General features: G+C 40.2%; 1 protein-coding gene across 1 annotated transcript in view; it reads right to left on the bottom strand.

The window, feature by feature from the left end:
- The window catches only part of TRPM1 (transient receptor potential cation channel subfamily M member 1), a 112,338-nt gene that overhangs the window by 13,183 nt on the left and 81,441 nt on the right, over nucleotides 1-17,714 (bottom strand). The window contains exons 23-27 of the mRNA XM_047769204.1: nucleotides 16,503-16,677; nucleotides 15,086-15,106; nucleotides 13,503-13,647; nucleotides 11,457-11,659; nucleotides 10,113-10,245 (exon numbers count right to left, since the gene is read on the bottom strand). Coding sequence (XP_047625160.1) covers nucleotides 10,113-10,245; nucleotides 11,457-11,659; nucleotides 13,503-13,647; nucleotides 15,086-15,106; nucleotides 16,503-16,677 — 677 coding nt within the window. The remainder of the gene's footprint in view (nucleotides 1-10,112; nucleotides 10,246-11,456; nucleotides 11,660-13,502; nucleotides 13,648-15,085; nucleotides 15,107-16,502; nucleotides 16,678-17,714) is intronic.

Raw genomic sequence — 17,714 nt, 5'->3', positions numbered from 1 at the left:
ACATTATCCTCCATCCTGTTCCATCACAAGTGACTATATATAGTTCCCTGTGCTATACAGCAGGATCTCCTTGCTTATCCACTCCAAATGCAATAGTTCGCATCATTTAACTCCAAACTCCAAGTCCGTCCCATTTCTTCCCCCTCCCCCTTGGCAACCACAAGACTGTTCTCCAAGTCCCTGAGTTTCTTTTCTGTGGAAAGGTTCATTTGTGCTGTATATTAGATTCCAGATATAAATGACATTATAGAGTATTTGTCTTTCTGACTTACTTTACTTAGCATGAGTCTCTAGTTCCATCAATGTTGCTACAAATAGCATTATTTTGTTCTTTTTTAATAACTATGCAGTATTCCATTGTGTATATATACTGCATCTTCTTAATCCATTCATCTGTTGATGGATATTTAGGTTGTTTCCAGGTCTTGGCTATTGTGAATAGTGCTGCAATGAACATATGAGTGCATGTTTCTTTCTCAAAGAAAGTCCAATATATGCCCAAGAGTGGGATTGCTGGGCCATATGATACTTCTATGTATAGTTTTGTAAGGTACCTCCATACTGTTTTCCATAGTAGTTGTACCAATTTATATTCCCACCAACAGTGCAGGAGGGTACCCTTTTTTCCACACCCTCTCCAGCATTTGTTATATGTTGCATTGTTGACGATGGCCATTCTGACTGGCTGTAGTTTTGGTTTCCATTTCTGTAATAATTAGTGATGCTGAGAATTTTTTCATGTGCTTGTTGGCTATCTGTATATCTTCTTTGGAGAAATGTCTATTCAGGTCTTTTGCCTATTTTTCAATTGCATTGTTTGTTTTTTTGCTGTTGAGTTGTATAAGTTGTTTGTATATTTTAGAGATTAAGTCTTTGTCAGTTGCATTATTTGAAATTATTTTTCCCATTCCATAGGTTGTCTTTTTTTTGTGTGGTTTCCTTTGCAGTGAAAAAGCCTGTCAGTTTGATTAGGTCCCATTGGTTTATTTTTGCTTTTATTTCTGTTGCCTTAGGAGACTGACCTAAGAAAATATTTGTACGGTTGATGTCAGAAAATGTTTTGCTGATGTTTTCTTCTCAATAGATGCAGAAAAAGCATTTGACAAAATCCAACATCATTCATCATAAAAACTCTTACCAAAGTGGTTATAGAGGGAACATACCTTAACATAGTAAAACCATTTATGACAAGCCCACAGCAAATATACTCAATGGAAAAAAGCTGAAAGCCTTCCTGCTAAAATCTGGAACAAGACAAGGATACCCACTCTCACCACTTCTATTCAACATAGTATTGGAAGTCCTAGCCACAGCAATCAGACAAACAAAAGAAATAAAAGGTATCCAAATTGGAAAAGAAGAGGTAGAATTGTCACTGTATGCAGACGACATGATACTATATGTAGAAAACCCTAAGGACTCCACATAAAAACTACTCAAACTGATCAACAAATTCAGCAAAGTAGCAGGATACAAGATTAATATTCAGAAATCAGCAGTGTTTCTGTACATTAACAAGGAAATATTAGAAAAGGTATATAAAAATATAATACCTTTTAAAACCACACCCCAAAAATTAAATACCTAGGAATAAACCTGGCCAAGGAGGTGAAAGACTTATATGCTGAGAACTATAAAACATTAATCGAGGAAATTAAAGAGGACTCAAAGAAATGGAAAGATATTCCATGCTCTGATATGGAAGAATTAATATCATAAAAATGGCCATACTCCCCAAAGCAATCCACATATTCAATGTAATCCCTATCAAATTACCCATGACATTTTTCACAGAACTAGAACAATCCAAAAATTTATACGAAACCATAAAAGACTAAGAATTGTCAAAGTAATCCTGAGGAACAAAAACCAAGCAGGAAACATAACTCTCCCAGACTTCAGGCAATATTACAAAGCTATAGTAATCAAGACAGTGTGGTAATGGTACCAAAATAGACATACAGACCAATGAAACAGAATAGAGAACCCAGAAATAAACCCAGATACCTATGGTCAATTAATCTTTGACAAAGGAAGCAAGAACATAAAATGGGAAAAAGACAGTCTTTTCAGGAAGAATTGCTGGTAAATCTGGACAGCTACATGCAAATTAATGAAACTGGAACACACCCTCATACCACACACAAAAATAAGCTCAAAATGGCTTAAAGATGTAAGACAAGACACCATAAAACTCATGTTTTCTTTTTAAAACTATTACACAGAGGAGTTCTCTTGTGGTGCAGTGGGTTAAGGATCTGGTGTCAATGCTATGGCACAGGTTTGATCCCTGGTCCAGGACCTTCCACCTGCCGTGAGTGAGCCAAAATAAAATAAAATAAAATAAAATAAAATAAAATAAAATAAAACTGTCACACAGTAAATTGACTATTTTCCTTTTGGTATACAGGTCCATGGATATTAATATGTGTGTGAATTTCCAAAACCAACATCATGATCAGGATTCAGAGTAACTCTACCCTCCCCAAACTTCTTGGAGCTGAACCTTTATAGTCACACCCTCCCCCACCCTTAATCCTAGAAACCATCGATAAGTTCTTCATCCCTATTGTTTTATATTTTTAAGAATGTCAAATAAATAGAATCATACAGGAGGAAAGCTTTCAGGACTGGCTCCTCTCAGCATGACATTCTTGACATTCATGCAAGTTGTTGCATGTGTTAATCTTTTGTTCTTTTTTAATGACGGGTAGTATTACATGGTGTGGATGAACAATAGGTTGTTTCCATGTCTTAGCTCTTGTGAATAAGGCTGCAATAAACATGGGTGTATATGTGTGTGTCTCTTTGATAAACGCTCTTCATTTCCTTTGGATAAATACCCAGAGGGATTGCTAGATTGTATGGTAGCTCTATTTTTAATTTTTGAGGAAACTCCATACTGATTCCCATAGTGGCTGAACCAGTAAGTTTTCATTTGCCTAGAATAAATACTGAAGAGTAGAATTGCTGATTCACATGGAGCGTGTACGTTTATCTTTGTAAGTGAGGAGTTTTCCGCTTCATTCCAATAAAAGGCATACTATATAAATTTGTGGAACTTTTGTAGTAACCTCCAAGAGAATACCTATGTAAGGCATAACTTCATCGGACTTCCATAGATCATCTGTTAAATATAAGGCCCAAATTTATGTTCTCAGGCTAAAACTCCTGTGTGTCTTTGCTAAGAACAGAAGGTAGACTTTGGGAACTCTGCAGTAAGCCAGTCATTAAAACTTGTTTTATATACAGTCATCATTTCCTGTGCAATGATCACCCTTTACCTTCAAGGCATCTCATAAATTACATGGGAACATTGCCTTAATGATGGAGTTAAATGTTAACATAAAAACATAATGTTAGTGGAAGAACGAGGTCCAGTTCATACTTGAAGAAACCCATGTTTTAAGATGCCTTGGTATTCTACCTTGAGTTCTAAGACAGCTCCTACCCTGTTATTTTATTCCAGGTCTATAGATCAGAAGGTTGTCTCATCCAGTCCAAATATTACATTTAGCTATTTTAATTTCCATCTACTTCTTCCTTTGAAGCTACCTTTTAAATTTAGTAATTGTAGGGAGGACATCCAGGGTAGAAACTGGCTGTGTTTACTTACAGAGTTTTTATATGTAAGAAACAAAGAACAAGACTCACGTCTTAACTCTTCTGTCATTATTTTTAGTGAGCGAAAGACTGAGTAGTTACTGAAAGAGTATCATGCTCTCTGGGGTTTTACCTCCATGCTGCATCATTTATACACACCAACATGGCCTCACCTCCAACTGCCTTGCTTTCTGAAATCCAAATCATCTACATCGTTAGTCTTTTCTTATTATGTTCTACTTTCTGCTCTGGCCACTCAATGAAGGGCTTATTGATATCCTAGGTCCTCTCTCCCTTGCTTCCAACAAATGGAGTATATAATCCCTAAGCCTTTATGGATCACAACTAAGACCCCAGGGCTGGGCAGGATAAAGGGTGGCTGAAGGCGCTGTAGTATGTTTATGCTGCCCTTTGCAAATCCTGACATCACCATGGCACCTGCACTGACTGGTTCTTGGGAACTTAGGTCTCCTGCAGCCTCCCCATCCTTGTGCTTCATACATCACTCACTTTCTGTATCCTTGACCTTGGGGCTGTAACATGTCTCCTGGAGCCACACAGATTTGGCCCAGTACAAAGCATAGTTGGGTTGCCATTATTCTGGGCAGATAATCTCTCAGGGAGCAACTTTCCTACCACATTTCTCCTAAAGGCAAACTCAGATTCTCCCTATTGGCTTCAAATCTTTGATGTTGCTGGAGGGTCCCCTCCCCCCCAATTCCTACTGTTTCTTCTTATGTGTCTGAATTTTCTATTAATATGAAGCTCCTGGCCTCTCTCCAGCCTTTTATTTGCTCCTGAGGAGAATTGGTTTTCTGGTTGGAGTTTGGGGACCTGAACACAAGTGTGCTTCTTTCTGTCTCTGGGAGCCAGAAGCTTGCATGGAGTGTGGGTTCTCATTTTGTCTGGGTCATCTTAGCAGAGAAGGTGGGTTAATAGTGGTATGCCTAATTCTGGGGTGTGCGTTTATTAAGAACTGAACCACACCCTCTAGCCCAACATTTATTACTAATAAAGCAGAGATCTTTAAAAAATCTCTGTCTGATATCTGCATCTATCTCTGAATTGTCTCTCAAAGGTAAGGAACACAATTGTCACTTACTAGGCAAATTAAAATGTCAACACTAATCCTACTCCTTCCTCATCATCCAAGCACCCTTGCATCTTATCAGTGTGTTAAGACATTCAGATGAGCTCTCGCCCAGCCTTTCCCATCCCTGTGTGTGTCTTCAGATGGCCTTCCCCACATCAGAGGAATCACCACTTCCTTTCTAAGACTGAACTTTCTTTCAGGTCTCCTTCTATATACTATCTTATTTTTCTCCTTGCCTTTCTTTCCTTCTTTCCTTCTTTCATATGGAGGTTCCCAGGCTAGGGGTCTAATTGGAGCTGTAGCCACCGGCCTATGCCAGAGCCACAGCAACATGGGATCTGAGCCATGTCTGCGATCTATACCACAGTTCATGGCAACGCCAGATCCTTAACCCACTGAGCAAGGCCATGAATTGAACCTGTAACCTCATGGTTCCTAGTCGGATTTGTTAACCACTGAGCCACGATGGGAACTCCTCTCCTTGTCTTTCTTGTTAGGGTCTTTGTTCTCTTCCTTGTCATTCAAGAAGAGGACACCAAACAAGATCTCAAGATCAATTGTCGGTTTCCCATCAGGCCTACTGGAAACCTGAAACCTTAATCCAGATCCAGAAATATGACAAAAACCACTTAGCCCAGAATGTTTCAGGGGAATCAGAACCTACTATATAGGTTTGGCTAGTCTAACACCTATAGCTCCTTAAGTATAGGACCAACTGCATTTAAAGTGTATACTTTATATGAGTTATATCCTGCATACTTTGAAATATCAGACATATACAATAATTTTATAAATGGAATATAAAATATGAAAGAGTAGATGAAATAAGGAGGCAATTTATACCACATATTCCAAAAAACTACAATAAAATATCTGCTAAAATTAAATGCCAAATTTGGTGCTAAGCTTCCTTGAAGCCATGAAAAAAGGAAATCATACTGGATTACATAATTCTCATTGTTTGATAAAAAAGGAAGTTGAATCTCTGAAAAATTTTTTCAGAAAAGATTCTTTCCTACTCAATTTCTCTTGAACCTGTGGACCTGTGATAGGGGATGTCAAACCACAAAAAGAATGATGGGTTCAACAGTGGATTCTCAAGAGACACAGAGATGGGCTTCAGGCTTCAATTGTTAGCGATAATTGTTACCAGTTGTTAACCTGGTATGATGAGAATAGATGGTTTGGGTTGATCAGTTCTATCTACCTTGGTTGTGCTGGTGGAAGTTATTTATAAAATGTTCTACCTGCACCAGCCCTCTTGGTTATCTGATGTTATTCTTTCAGGCAAAGAGGCAATACAGGCCAACACCAACACTTGTTTTGGTGTTGCTGATCTTAAGGATTCTTCCTGATAATTACAGGGCCAGAATCCTTGCATATTGAGTTTGTTCCTCATCTCTAATAGTAAAACCAAGATTTTGAATCCAGAGGGAGCTGAGTTGGTTTCCCATTTGATATTCCAGGAGGAAACTTACTGAGTATAGGACAGAAATATGCATTCAGATTAGGAGATAAACTTTTGAGTCATCCATGCATCCAAAAAAATTTAGCCCCTGCTATGTGGCGATGAGCAGACTCTGGGAAAACCAGAGTAAATGGAATCTGAACATGGTCCCTGCCCTTGGGGAACTTGGAGCCTAAGGGCCTCACCCTGTCTAAGGTGTGAAGTAGTCTGGAAGTTTTTCCAAAGGAATTGCATTTGGGTGGGGAGTCAAAGGATGAGCAGGCAGAGGGAAGAGGATGTGCAAAGTCCTTGTGGCAGGAAGAAAGCAACGGCCCTGAGAAGGAAGAAGGTCAGTAAGATGGAAGACTGAGCCTGAGGGGTGGACTGTCCAGGGTGAGGTTGGACAGATTGCAGGGCCTTGTAGGCCTGGGAGTTGTGGGAGCCACTGAGGGGCTTCTCAGATGAGCTGGTGGCAAGGATGAAGGAGCTGGTTAGAGTCTCTCCAGTGCAAAATAGATTAAAAGAGCAGGACTGAATCCTGAAGACTGAATTCTAAGGGTACAACTGTAGGAACCCAAGTGAAAAATGATGCTGGCTTGTACTTGTGCACTGGTGTAGACAAGGAAAGAAGGGAGTGGATCACAATTTATTCATGAGGGGAAGTAGTCATAAATTGGTGATTGTTAGTACAGAAGAGGGAGATGTGGAAATGATTTGCCAGAGTGTGTCTTGCTGAACAAGACGGCAGTGATGACACTCATGGAGGTGAGCCCAGGGGGAATGTCCATATTTGAGAGGAAAAGCCTGGGTGCAGTGCCTGGAGACAGCTAAGGTGGGCAGGTGGCTAGGGCTTTGGGTTAAAGGCCATGCTGCAACCAGGGCTGTGTTAACTAAAACCTGAGCCACATTGTAAATCTCTTGCTGTTGAATCTTAGAAAATGTTGAAATTATGTGATAAAAATAAATGATTAATTAGAATTTTATATATACCTTTCCAAGCAATAGGGGAAAGCCATGAATTTGGTTCCTTAACATAAGCCCTCAAAGCACCTTTCATGGAGGAGCACAAGTGTACAAACTTCCTGTGTGGATTATAAATCACCAGCCCAGATTTTGCAAGCTTCCTGGACAATAGGGAGTTAGGAAGGGAAAGACACAAACAGTGCCCTTTGGAGATGGTCACCCCCAACCAGATCCTGCCGTGCCATGATGCTGGGGCTGGTCCAACTGAGAGGAGAACAGGAAAATCATCAAATGGCAAATGGTGATGCAGAAAATAAAAGAAATAAAATCTATAAAGATTAAAGAAATGGCAGAGATGTCTGAGTACTCAAAAATTTGATTTTAAAAGTAATCACTGGTTGAGGGGATAAACTAGAGATTTTGGATTAGCAGATACACATTACTGTATATAAAAGAGGTAAACAACAAGGACCTACTGTATAGCACAGGGAACTATATTTAATACACTATGATAACCTATAAAGAATATATACATATATATATAAACTCAACCAATTTTCTGTACACACAAAACATTGTAAATTAACTATAATTTTTTAAAAAATGACTACAAAAAATAGATAATTAGGAGTTTGAGATTAACATATACACACTACTGTATATAAAAGAGATAAACAACAAGGACCTAAGGATAGCACAGAGATCTCTACACAATATTTTATAATAACCTATAAGGGAAAGGAATTTGAAAAAGTGATGTATACAATAACATAAATTAACTGTACACCTGAAACTAACACAATATTGTAAATTAACTACACTTCGATTTAAAAAAAGGAAAAAGGCAATCACTGGTGCCAACAGTTAGGTAGAAATAACTAATTTTTCCTGTTCTCCCACCTTCTCTTACTCCCCACCTATCCTGATTAAAGATGAAGGAGATCTACCTTCTCCCAGACTTCCTCCTCTTTCTGTTGCTGGCCTTCACCTGTGATTCAGCCAAGAAAGCATCCACAAAGGGAAGCGGAGGGGCAGGAATGTGCTCCAGTCACCCCTGGAGATCTCAGCCAAGGGAAACGGGAAGTAGGGTGTTTTTATTGCCCTGCACACTTTCGTTCCTCTTACATGTTCTCAGAGCCCCAGGAGGAAAATGCAATTTGGTAGCAACCTGATAACCACATTCCTGGAGCCTTGGTCCAAGAATGGTAAAAATCTGAACAATGCTGGGGAAGGGAGGAGGGGAGGAGGCAGAGGGAAGCAGAACACATGGTAAATTACTGGCTGTGATGACATTCCAGTTAAATGTTTAACTAAAAAGTGGAAATTAGGTTATCCAGATGGAGGCACCTTACCTTTCTCATAAAGAAATCATTTTTATATCTTGAAAGATTAGTAATTACTAGCAAAATAGCAAAGAAGCTTTCAAAGTTTTATTGAAAATGTGTCTTATTGGAGTTCCCATTGTGGCTCAGCAGGTTACGAATCCAACTAGTATCCATGAGGATATGGGTTCAATCCCTGGCCTCACTCAGTGGGTTAAGGATCCAGCATTGCCATGAGCTGTGGTGTAGGTCACAGATACAGCTTGGATTTCAAGTTGCTGTGGCTGTGGCTGGCAGCTGCAGCTCTGATTCAACCCCTAGCCTGGGAATTTCCATATGCTGCAAATACAGCCCTAAAAAAAGAAAAGAAAGAAAGGAAAGAAGGAAGAAAAGAAATGTACCTTATGAAGGCCAAATGTTGGTGCAGCTAACCCTTGAGTTTGGCTGGTAGGATTACAAGGTGACTAGGTCTAGGAGGAGAAAGGGAGCACAGCCCTGCAGCTTCCAGGGGCATTGTCCCTTCTGCAGGCTGAGGCAGGGGCACTGGCCTGAATATTCACCAAGGGGACTTCAACGTACATCGTGAATTCTGTTGTAATTGCTGGGAGTCCTGATTGGGAATCACGCGCTGAAATATTCTTTTGAAGTCCTACCATGTTTTTCTGTCTCTTAGTATACACAAGTATATCAGATGTGACACCCATGATAGCAGAAAATGTCAATGCTGAGGACCCTGGGATAGAATGATATTCCAGAATTCCCTTTACCACCCTTCCTCACTGGCTCACCCTTCTATAAGCATTGTTGGTTAAACTCTTTGAATACTATTTCATCAATTCTCATGCTCCTTAACAAGCTTAGATTGCTTTTATTAAAAGACTGAGGTTCTCAAAAATTATATGATTCAAAAAATGTCCTTTGGGCAGGTTGATTGTTCCAGGCTACCTTGGCTGGTTGCTCTGCCTTTTGCAGCTGCAGGAAAAGCACAGCCATGAGGTATCAAAAATGTCATCCTTTTTGTCCTTCCTTGACCTGACTTCATCTGCTCATTCACCCACTCCTGCATGCAGGCAGTCATTCATTCTGTATGTATTAAGCATGGCCATCTGGTTGATTCTGATCTAGCTAGGTATCCAGCATGTAAAAGTGTCTGAAATACTGATCCTGCCCTAGCTTAGAGGCATCTGGGGAACATACACCTTTGCCTCTCCTGTACCTCTGCTCTGTGAGGCTGGGAAGGTGTTGGTACTGGAGCTACAAGAGCAAAAGGCAGGATGAGGAAATCAGTCCTCAGGGGAGACCACCACTGGCCAGGCAACAACATATGTCAAGGGTGGGAGAAACGCCCTAGCTGTAACATAGACAGCCCTGCAGCTGACTCTTCTCTCCATGTATTGTATTGTGAAAGCTCCCACTTTGGGGGTGGGTAAGAACTGTCAGGGGTTTTTGTTGTTGGTTTGGTTTGGTTTGGCTTGGGCCTGGAATATTTTCAAGAAATGTCATCATTCACTTCTATACACAATATATAACCATCATCTGGAATTGTCACACTCCTTGGGGGCAGGGGACATGTAAAAAGCCAAAGTTGAGTGAATGTTTAAATGAGCTTATCTCCTTTAGAGGAGGCGCTGGCACCCCTTTGACCCTGTGCCTGGTGCCCCGCAGGGGCCACTCCCCGGCGCACCTCTCGCAGGTGACGCGGATGCGCTCCTCGCTGGACGACTGCTGCTCGTCCTCCTTCTCCTGGAAGTGCTCCCGGACACACTGCTCCTCGAACTCGTGCAGCCGCTTCAACTCCTCCTCGCTGAGAAACAGCTCTGTGCAAAGGCAGGAGCGGTTGCCAGGTGAGAAGACTGAGAAACCAGCCACATAGTGTGTAGGGGCATCTTTGCAAATTTCACAGCCCTTCCCTATCACTTGCAGAAGTACCTTGATTATCACACACAGACTCCTAATACGCAGTGATCATCTTTCCTCCTGGGCTAAATGGCTCACTTTTCAACACAAAAAGCAAAATCCCAGATATTTGGGAGTGCAGTGGGATAAAGACCTGACTGGAGCGACTCTGGTCAGTGCCTAGCCACGGGTTCATCCCCAGCTGGTGCATTGGGTTAAGGATTGCTGCAGCTGGGGCTTGGATTCAGTCGCTGGGCTGGGAACTTCCATAAGCTTCGGGTGTGGCCAATCGAGTCTACCTAATCTATTACAAAAAATAACTATCAAATCTAGTACAAATGATCTAATCTAATCTATTACAAAGAATAACAATCAAATCTATTACAACAATAGTTTGTAATAACCTATATGGGAGAAAAGAATGATATATTTATATGTGTGACTGATTCACTTTGCTGTACACCTGAAACTAATACAACATTGTAAATCAACTATCCACCAATAAAATTAAATTTAAAAATTACAGATGTTCAGAAAATGAAACAAAGTATGATTTTCTGGAAAAAATTTTGCATATATTTTATGGATAGGGTCAAGGGTACATGATGATTTTCCCATTCTCTTTAGATGCAACACATTAAAACATGTTAAAATGAACATTGGACTTATAGAGAAAAGTTATTTTCAAGAACCTTTAAACACTTAACTAACAAGGACTTGATGTATAGGGGGAGTCTACTCCATGTTCTATAATAACCTATATGGAGAAAAAAGAACAGGTACATTTATGTGTATAGCTGATTCACTTTGCTGTAAACCTGAAACCAATACAATATTATAAATCAACTACACCCCAATAAAATTTTTTAAAAATTGACAAAAGGAAAGAGAAGACTCTCGATTTCTCATCTCTTCATGAGTGGACTTTCGGGCAGATTAATTACTAATAAATTAACAATACTAGAGTAAGATCAACACAGAATGAGAAGCATTCTGCAAAGAACAGCAGTTGGACCAGAGTATTGTGTTTTCACACATTTAAATACTTTAAGGAGATTTCTAAGCAGTTATCCAATTGGAACACACTTTCCAAAACTTGCCCAGAGTAGAAACGGAAGAGAAGCACACATACTCAGTCCACGATCCTGCTCATCTTGGTCCCCTTCTCTTTTCTTTCTGCAACGGCGGCTGAGACGCATAATGATGATGTAGATGTGGCTTAGGATGATCATTGGTGGGGGCAGCACTGGCCGGTCGTGAAAGGTCATTATCAGCTGGTATCGCTGGAATTTCCACACTTGGTTGGATATCGACTTTACTTCAAAGAAGGTATTGCTTTAAAAAGAATACATTTTTAGTTAGTTTACTAAATGCTTTTGATTGTGATTTTACAGAGCAATCAGAATTGACAATATACAATGAATTGACCTTTTGGTGCCATGCTAGGAGTTAGAACTGCCTCCTAGCTGACCCTATCTTTTGATTTATCTATCAACATAGATTATCTGCATTCAATTTACTCATATAAATAATTAAGAATTAAGGTATTGAAATTGCTACATACTGTTTTCTGGGAAAAACCACACCCCAGCCTCAGGACTGCTTAGGAAATTTTATTTCATGTATTCCAATATATGAGCCATTCTACTAAGCACTTTAAATTCAAACAACTTGTTGACTATATTTTTGGGGAAGTGAATTGATTAATTTTGACCCAGCATTTTGATTGAAGGTATGTTATTTTGGATGTTGGGTAAGTAGAATCTTTGTCTTCTTTCAGTCTCCAATGGCGGGTAGGGGTGGGGTGGGCAGTAAGCCTGGGATTGTTGGAATCCTCATCAAGTGTTTTGTCTACATGGGGGTCTTAGAAAAGCCAGTTAACCTCTTATTGACCTTCATTTTCTCACCTTTCAAGTCAGGAGTGTAACCAGATTCTTTCCATTCTTCCTTTTTTTTTTTTTTTTTTATTGGTCCTTTTAGAGCTGTACCCACGGCATATGGAGGTTCCCAGACTAGGGGTCTAATTGGAGCTGTAGCCGAGGCCTACACCAGAGCCACAGCAACATGGGATCTGAGCTGCATCTGCGACCTACACCAACAGCTCACAGCAATGCTGGATCCTTAACCCACCGAGCTAGGCCAGGGATCGAATCCGAAACCTCATGGTTCCTAGTCAGATTTGTTAACCACTGAGCCACGATGGGAACTCCATAATGTATATCCTTTCTTTTTTTTTTTTTTTTTTTTCAGATTCTTTCCAATGCCCTGGTCAGCTCTAAGATTCTATATTTCCGTGAAGGATTTTTCCCTCATATTTTTCATTTTAGAAGCTTAGTTTTTTTTCCCCCAACACTTTTAATATTATATTACAGTGATTGTTACAGCCCATGCAATTAACTTTGCTTTCTTCTGATAATTAAAGTCTCAACTTGATAAATCTCTATCTCAGGAGTTCATCTAAGGAAATGTTTTTAGGGAGTTCCTGTTGTAGCTCAGCAGTGACAAACCTGACTAGTATCCATGAGGATGCAGGTTTGATCCCTGGCCTCACTCAGTGGGTTAAGGATCCAGCTTTGCTGTGAGCTGTGGGGTAGGTCAAAGACTCAGCTTGGATTCGACCCCTAGCCAGGTAACTTCCATATGGTGTTGGTGCAGCCCTAAAAAGAAAAAAGAAAGAAAGAAAATATTTTTATTAGATTAAAACACATGCTGAAATGCTAAATACTAACAAAGATTGAATTTAAATGTATGTAAATGTCAATTCTTTTTTTGTTTTGTTTTTTAGGGCTGCACCCATGGCATATGGAGGTTCCCAGGTGAGGGGTTGAATCAGAGATGTAGCTGCCAGCCTATGCCACAGCCACAGCAATGCCAGATCCGAGCCACCTCTGTGACATACACCACAGCTCACAGCAACACTGGCTCCTTAACCCACTGAGCAAGTCCAGGGATCGAAACCGCGTTCTCATCGATGCTAGTGAGATTCGTTTCCATTGAGCCATGAAGGGAAACTCCTTAAAGTGTCAAGTCTTGATTTATGAATACATGAAGGCTGATTACATTTAACAGAAAAGACTAAAAATTCTGCACATTTGAAAGCTGTTAGTGGAATTCTGTGTAAATCCAGGGCAGCATAGGAGGCTTCAGAGATTAAATGGTCATCAGGCGTGACACGTACTTGAAAACAGCGATGAGCAGGTTCACGAGCAGGATGTTGGCCACCAGCAGGTAGCATGCCATGATGGCTGGTGTGAGCCAGGCACCCGGGATGCAGGGAGGGAGCCGCTTGCCCTCCTCGTCATATTGGTTGTCACCACAAGGAGCTGAAATAGAAGTTGGTCTTTTTGGGCTTGACTTTTGCATAGAATGAAAAGAATAAATAACTTACACACACTTTTAAAGGATTTGTTTCTTTTTTTTTTTTTCTTTCTGTTTTTTAGGTCACACCTGTGGCGTATGGAAATTCCTGGGCCAGGGATTGAATCTGAGCCCCAGCTGTGACCTACGCTGCAGCTGTGCAGTGCTGGACCCTTTAATCCACTGCACGAGACTGGGAATAGAAGGCACAACTCCGCAGTGACCCATACCTCTACAGCCAGATTCTTTTCTTTTCTTTTTTGCTTTCTTTTAGGACCGAACCTGTGGCATAAGGAGGTTCCCAGGCTAGGGGTTGGATTGGAGCTGCAGCTGCTGGCCTACACCACAGCCACAGCAACCAGATCTGAACCGCACTGGTGACCTACACCACAGCTCAAGGCAACACCGGATCCTTAACCCACTGAGCAAGGCCAGGGGTTGAACCTGCATCCTTATGGATACTAATCAGGTTCATTACCACTGAGCCACAATGGTAACTCCTGCAGTCAGATTCTTAACCCATTGCACTACAGTAGGAATGCCCCTGTTTCTTTTTTAATATGTTTTTTTCTGATTTCGTAAACAATAATTTTCCATGTGAAAAATATCAACTCATACAGAGGTGATATAAAACTCATTTCTACACTCGGAGATAGTCATTCTTGTCATATTTGTAAACATTTTCTCATTTCTTTGTTGTGTTTTTCATATACAGAAGTTCTTAGTTCCCACTGTGGCACAACGGGATCAGCAGTGTCTTGGGAGTGCTCGGACGCAGGTTCGAACCCTGGCTTAGAGTGGTGGTTTAAGGATCCAGTGATGCCGCAGCTGCAGCTTAGGTCGAAATTGTGGCTCAGATCTGATCCTTGGCCTGGAAAATTCATATGCCAAGAGGCAGCCAAAAAGGAAAAAAAAAAACGTTTGTAATCTTTAGGCATACACATCTATCTTTATGGTTTCTTTATGACTATCCATTCAAAACTTATTATATCTTCTAATTATTTAAAATGCGCTTATATTGTCTTCTTGGTCATTTGTACATTAACTTTGAAAATAATTTTACAGTGACCCCCTCTAGCCTCAAATCTATTAATCAACTATTCTGGAGTTATGATGGAAGAAAATAATCTTTTCTCTCTCTGCTCCTCTGCAATGTCACTTTGATCATATGGGAACATATTTTCTGAAGAAAAAATAGGATGATCCTCACATCATTAGTGAAGTAATCTCTATGTATTTAAAAGTTACTTACTTTTTACTTCCTTACCTTTTAAAAAAGTATTGATATCGGAAAACAAGAGAAATATCTGAAACTAGTAGGGGACTACTGGTAATTTGCAGAGGAACAGACTAATTAATACACACATTTCATGGACAAGAGTCATCAGTTGTGTGTAAACTTACGATTAATTTCCATGGCGTAGACTACATCATGATGGAAAGCAGCATTTTATGTTTTTTTAGTTTCGACAGGAGGGGAAAAAAAGAAAGTAAGACAGTTTAGCGAAAAGCCAAATAAATGATGAACAACACAAGAACTGTTCTGCTGTCAAGAAATGCAACGTGTTCAAGCTTGGGAACTACAGATTCTTGCTTAGAAACAGTGATCTAGAAGTATTGTACATATTATTAATTTGAAGAAATATATATTTATATATTTCATGGATATTTATTTTATTATATGTCATAAGCAATAGCAAAAGCTCACTAGTTTTAAAAAACTGTGAAAAAGAAAGAGGCTACTGGCAGATGATCATTTTAACATGTAGATTAACCAATATAGCATTCCCTGTATCCCAACACAAATACCTCATAAGCATAAATAAATACAAAGTTATTATAAAATGGCCAGACCAAGAATTGAAAACCTACACTTCCTGGTGTTACTGAAAATAGCCTCTTTATCTTCTCCCAATTTAATTTAAAAAAATACTACAACTTCTGTCTGGATCCCAGGACTTTCAGCATTTGTGTGTGTTTTACCTAAGCTAATATTCTTCTCAAACCAAATTAGATTTTTATGTTCTGGTTTCCCAAGCTACAAACACAGTCACTAATTGACCTTGAGATACCCATGATAAGAATGCGTTCTGAATCACATGATGAAAGCTAGTAGGTGGAAGGCATTGTGTGAACTGGTTATTCAGTCTTGCCTAGTGGGGACATACTGTCCAGGTGAAATAGTACACAAGCATTTGATTTTTTTCCCCCACATAAGAGATAGTGAGATGATGTGAACTTTTCTTCTCACACAAGAAATAATGTGACCCACCAGCTCACCCTGGAGAGAGCTGGAGCCTGCTTTCCTCAGAAATCCATGCAGGATTGCAGCACATTTCCTCTGCCAATATCTAGATTACTGTTGATAGTGCAAAAATAGCACTCCAGGAGTGAAGGGGAAATTGATAGCGTGTAGAAAATGGGCTGTGAAGCTTGGATAATGATATGAGGCACCGATCACCCTCATCATGCTCACTGTCTCATTCGCCTGAAACAACACTACCAGCTCGATCTTGGGGCAGAAAGATAAATTAGGATTTGGCTTCAGAATTACATTCATGCGGCGGGATGTGCTAAAGTGATGTGAGACTCGGAGCTCTAGTTAGTGGTTCTCAGAGTAGAAGAGATGACTGATGCTTCCAAAATCTATATTTTGTAATATGTACTTATTACTTATTTCTTCATAAAATAATTTGATGCCTAAGGCAGAATTAAAAAAATGCTTTATTCCCAAAGTAACATGGGCTCTTCCATTAATTTGGAACTGATCATCTGCCTCGGGAAGCAGGGAAGAGAATCTTACTATGAATTCTATTCTTACGGTCTATCTGGTCTGCAAACACCTCCCCGTAGATCATCCAGTAGGGCATGTAGAAGATGTTTCGGGCCAGTTTCCAAGACGGCTCCTCATCTGGATGCAAAATGGCTTGACGTGCAACTCCGAAACTCATCAGCACAACCAGCATAATGACCACAAAATATAGCATGTCAATCATCTGGGGAGAGAGGAAATGGGTCTCTCAATGTCTTTTTTTTTTTTTTTTTCCTGTGCCCACGACATGTGGAAATTCTGGGGCCAGGGATCGAACATGAGATACAGTAGCAATTGGAGCCATAGCAGTGACAATGCTGAATCCTTAACCTGCCAAGCCACTAGGGAACTCCAGGTCCCTCACTGGCTTAATTCATGGAGCAAGTTCATCTGATCTGTTATATTGTGCTCCCCAAAGAGTTCATAAATGCTTAATTAGAGTTAAGGAAGCTTGTTTCCCTCTCTCCATCCCATCCTTGGGCCACTGGTCCTTATACTCCATGCAATGCATACACCTTATTCTAGAACAGTGCCCTTCCCTCTCCTGCTCTCGATCTTTCTTCTCCTCTATTTGCTACCTATAAACAAATTCCTCTAATAACTACAACTGCAAATGGAGAAAGAAAACATATGGGATACTAGAGGAATTTGTAGGGGAAACTAAGGAGAAAAGAGGGGGAGACATCTAAGGAGGTAATGAGTTGAGAGTATGTACAGATATTTATTCATTCCTTATACAGACAGCGAGTAGATACAATGAGCAATGTTCAGGTTACTGTAGAGACTGAACTTGCATAATTCCCAATTTTGAACATCTCTGAAGATGAGGGCCTTTGCTGGGATCAGCTAAACCATATATCCCTTTGCCTCAAAACTACTTGCCTTATAAAGAGTTATTCCTAAGCTTATAAGTCTTCCTTTCTTCTGGGACCAGTCTTAACACTCAGGCTATTTTAGGTGAGATAAGGATGACCTGCTGGCTCATTTTTAGTTTTATATTCTACGGCCAGTTTTGGGGCTAATGTTGTCATGGATTTGTCTTGACGGAATCATATAAGTTGCCTGTATTCACTCCAGATCAGAGCTCATAGGCTGAAGACTGTCTGGAGTGGGGGGCGGGGGAGTGACTCTGGGTTCCCTCTGCCTCTAGCTTCCATTGCATGTTAGGAGGTTATCCATCAGGTCATTGCCGGAAATACGTACGTATAAAGTAGGCCCTCA

This window comes from Phacochoerus africanus, chromosome 2 (genome assembly GCF_016906955.1).
Source record: "Phacochoerus africanus isolate WHEZ1 chromosome 2, ROS_Pafr_v1, whole genome shotgun sequence".
NCBI lineage: Eukaryota > Metazoa > Chordata > Mammalia > Artiodactyla > Suidae > Phacochoerus > Phacochoerus africanus.
This window is presented reverse-complemented; position numbering and strand designations above follow the sequence as displayed.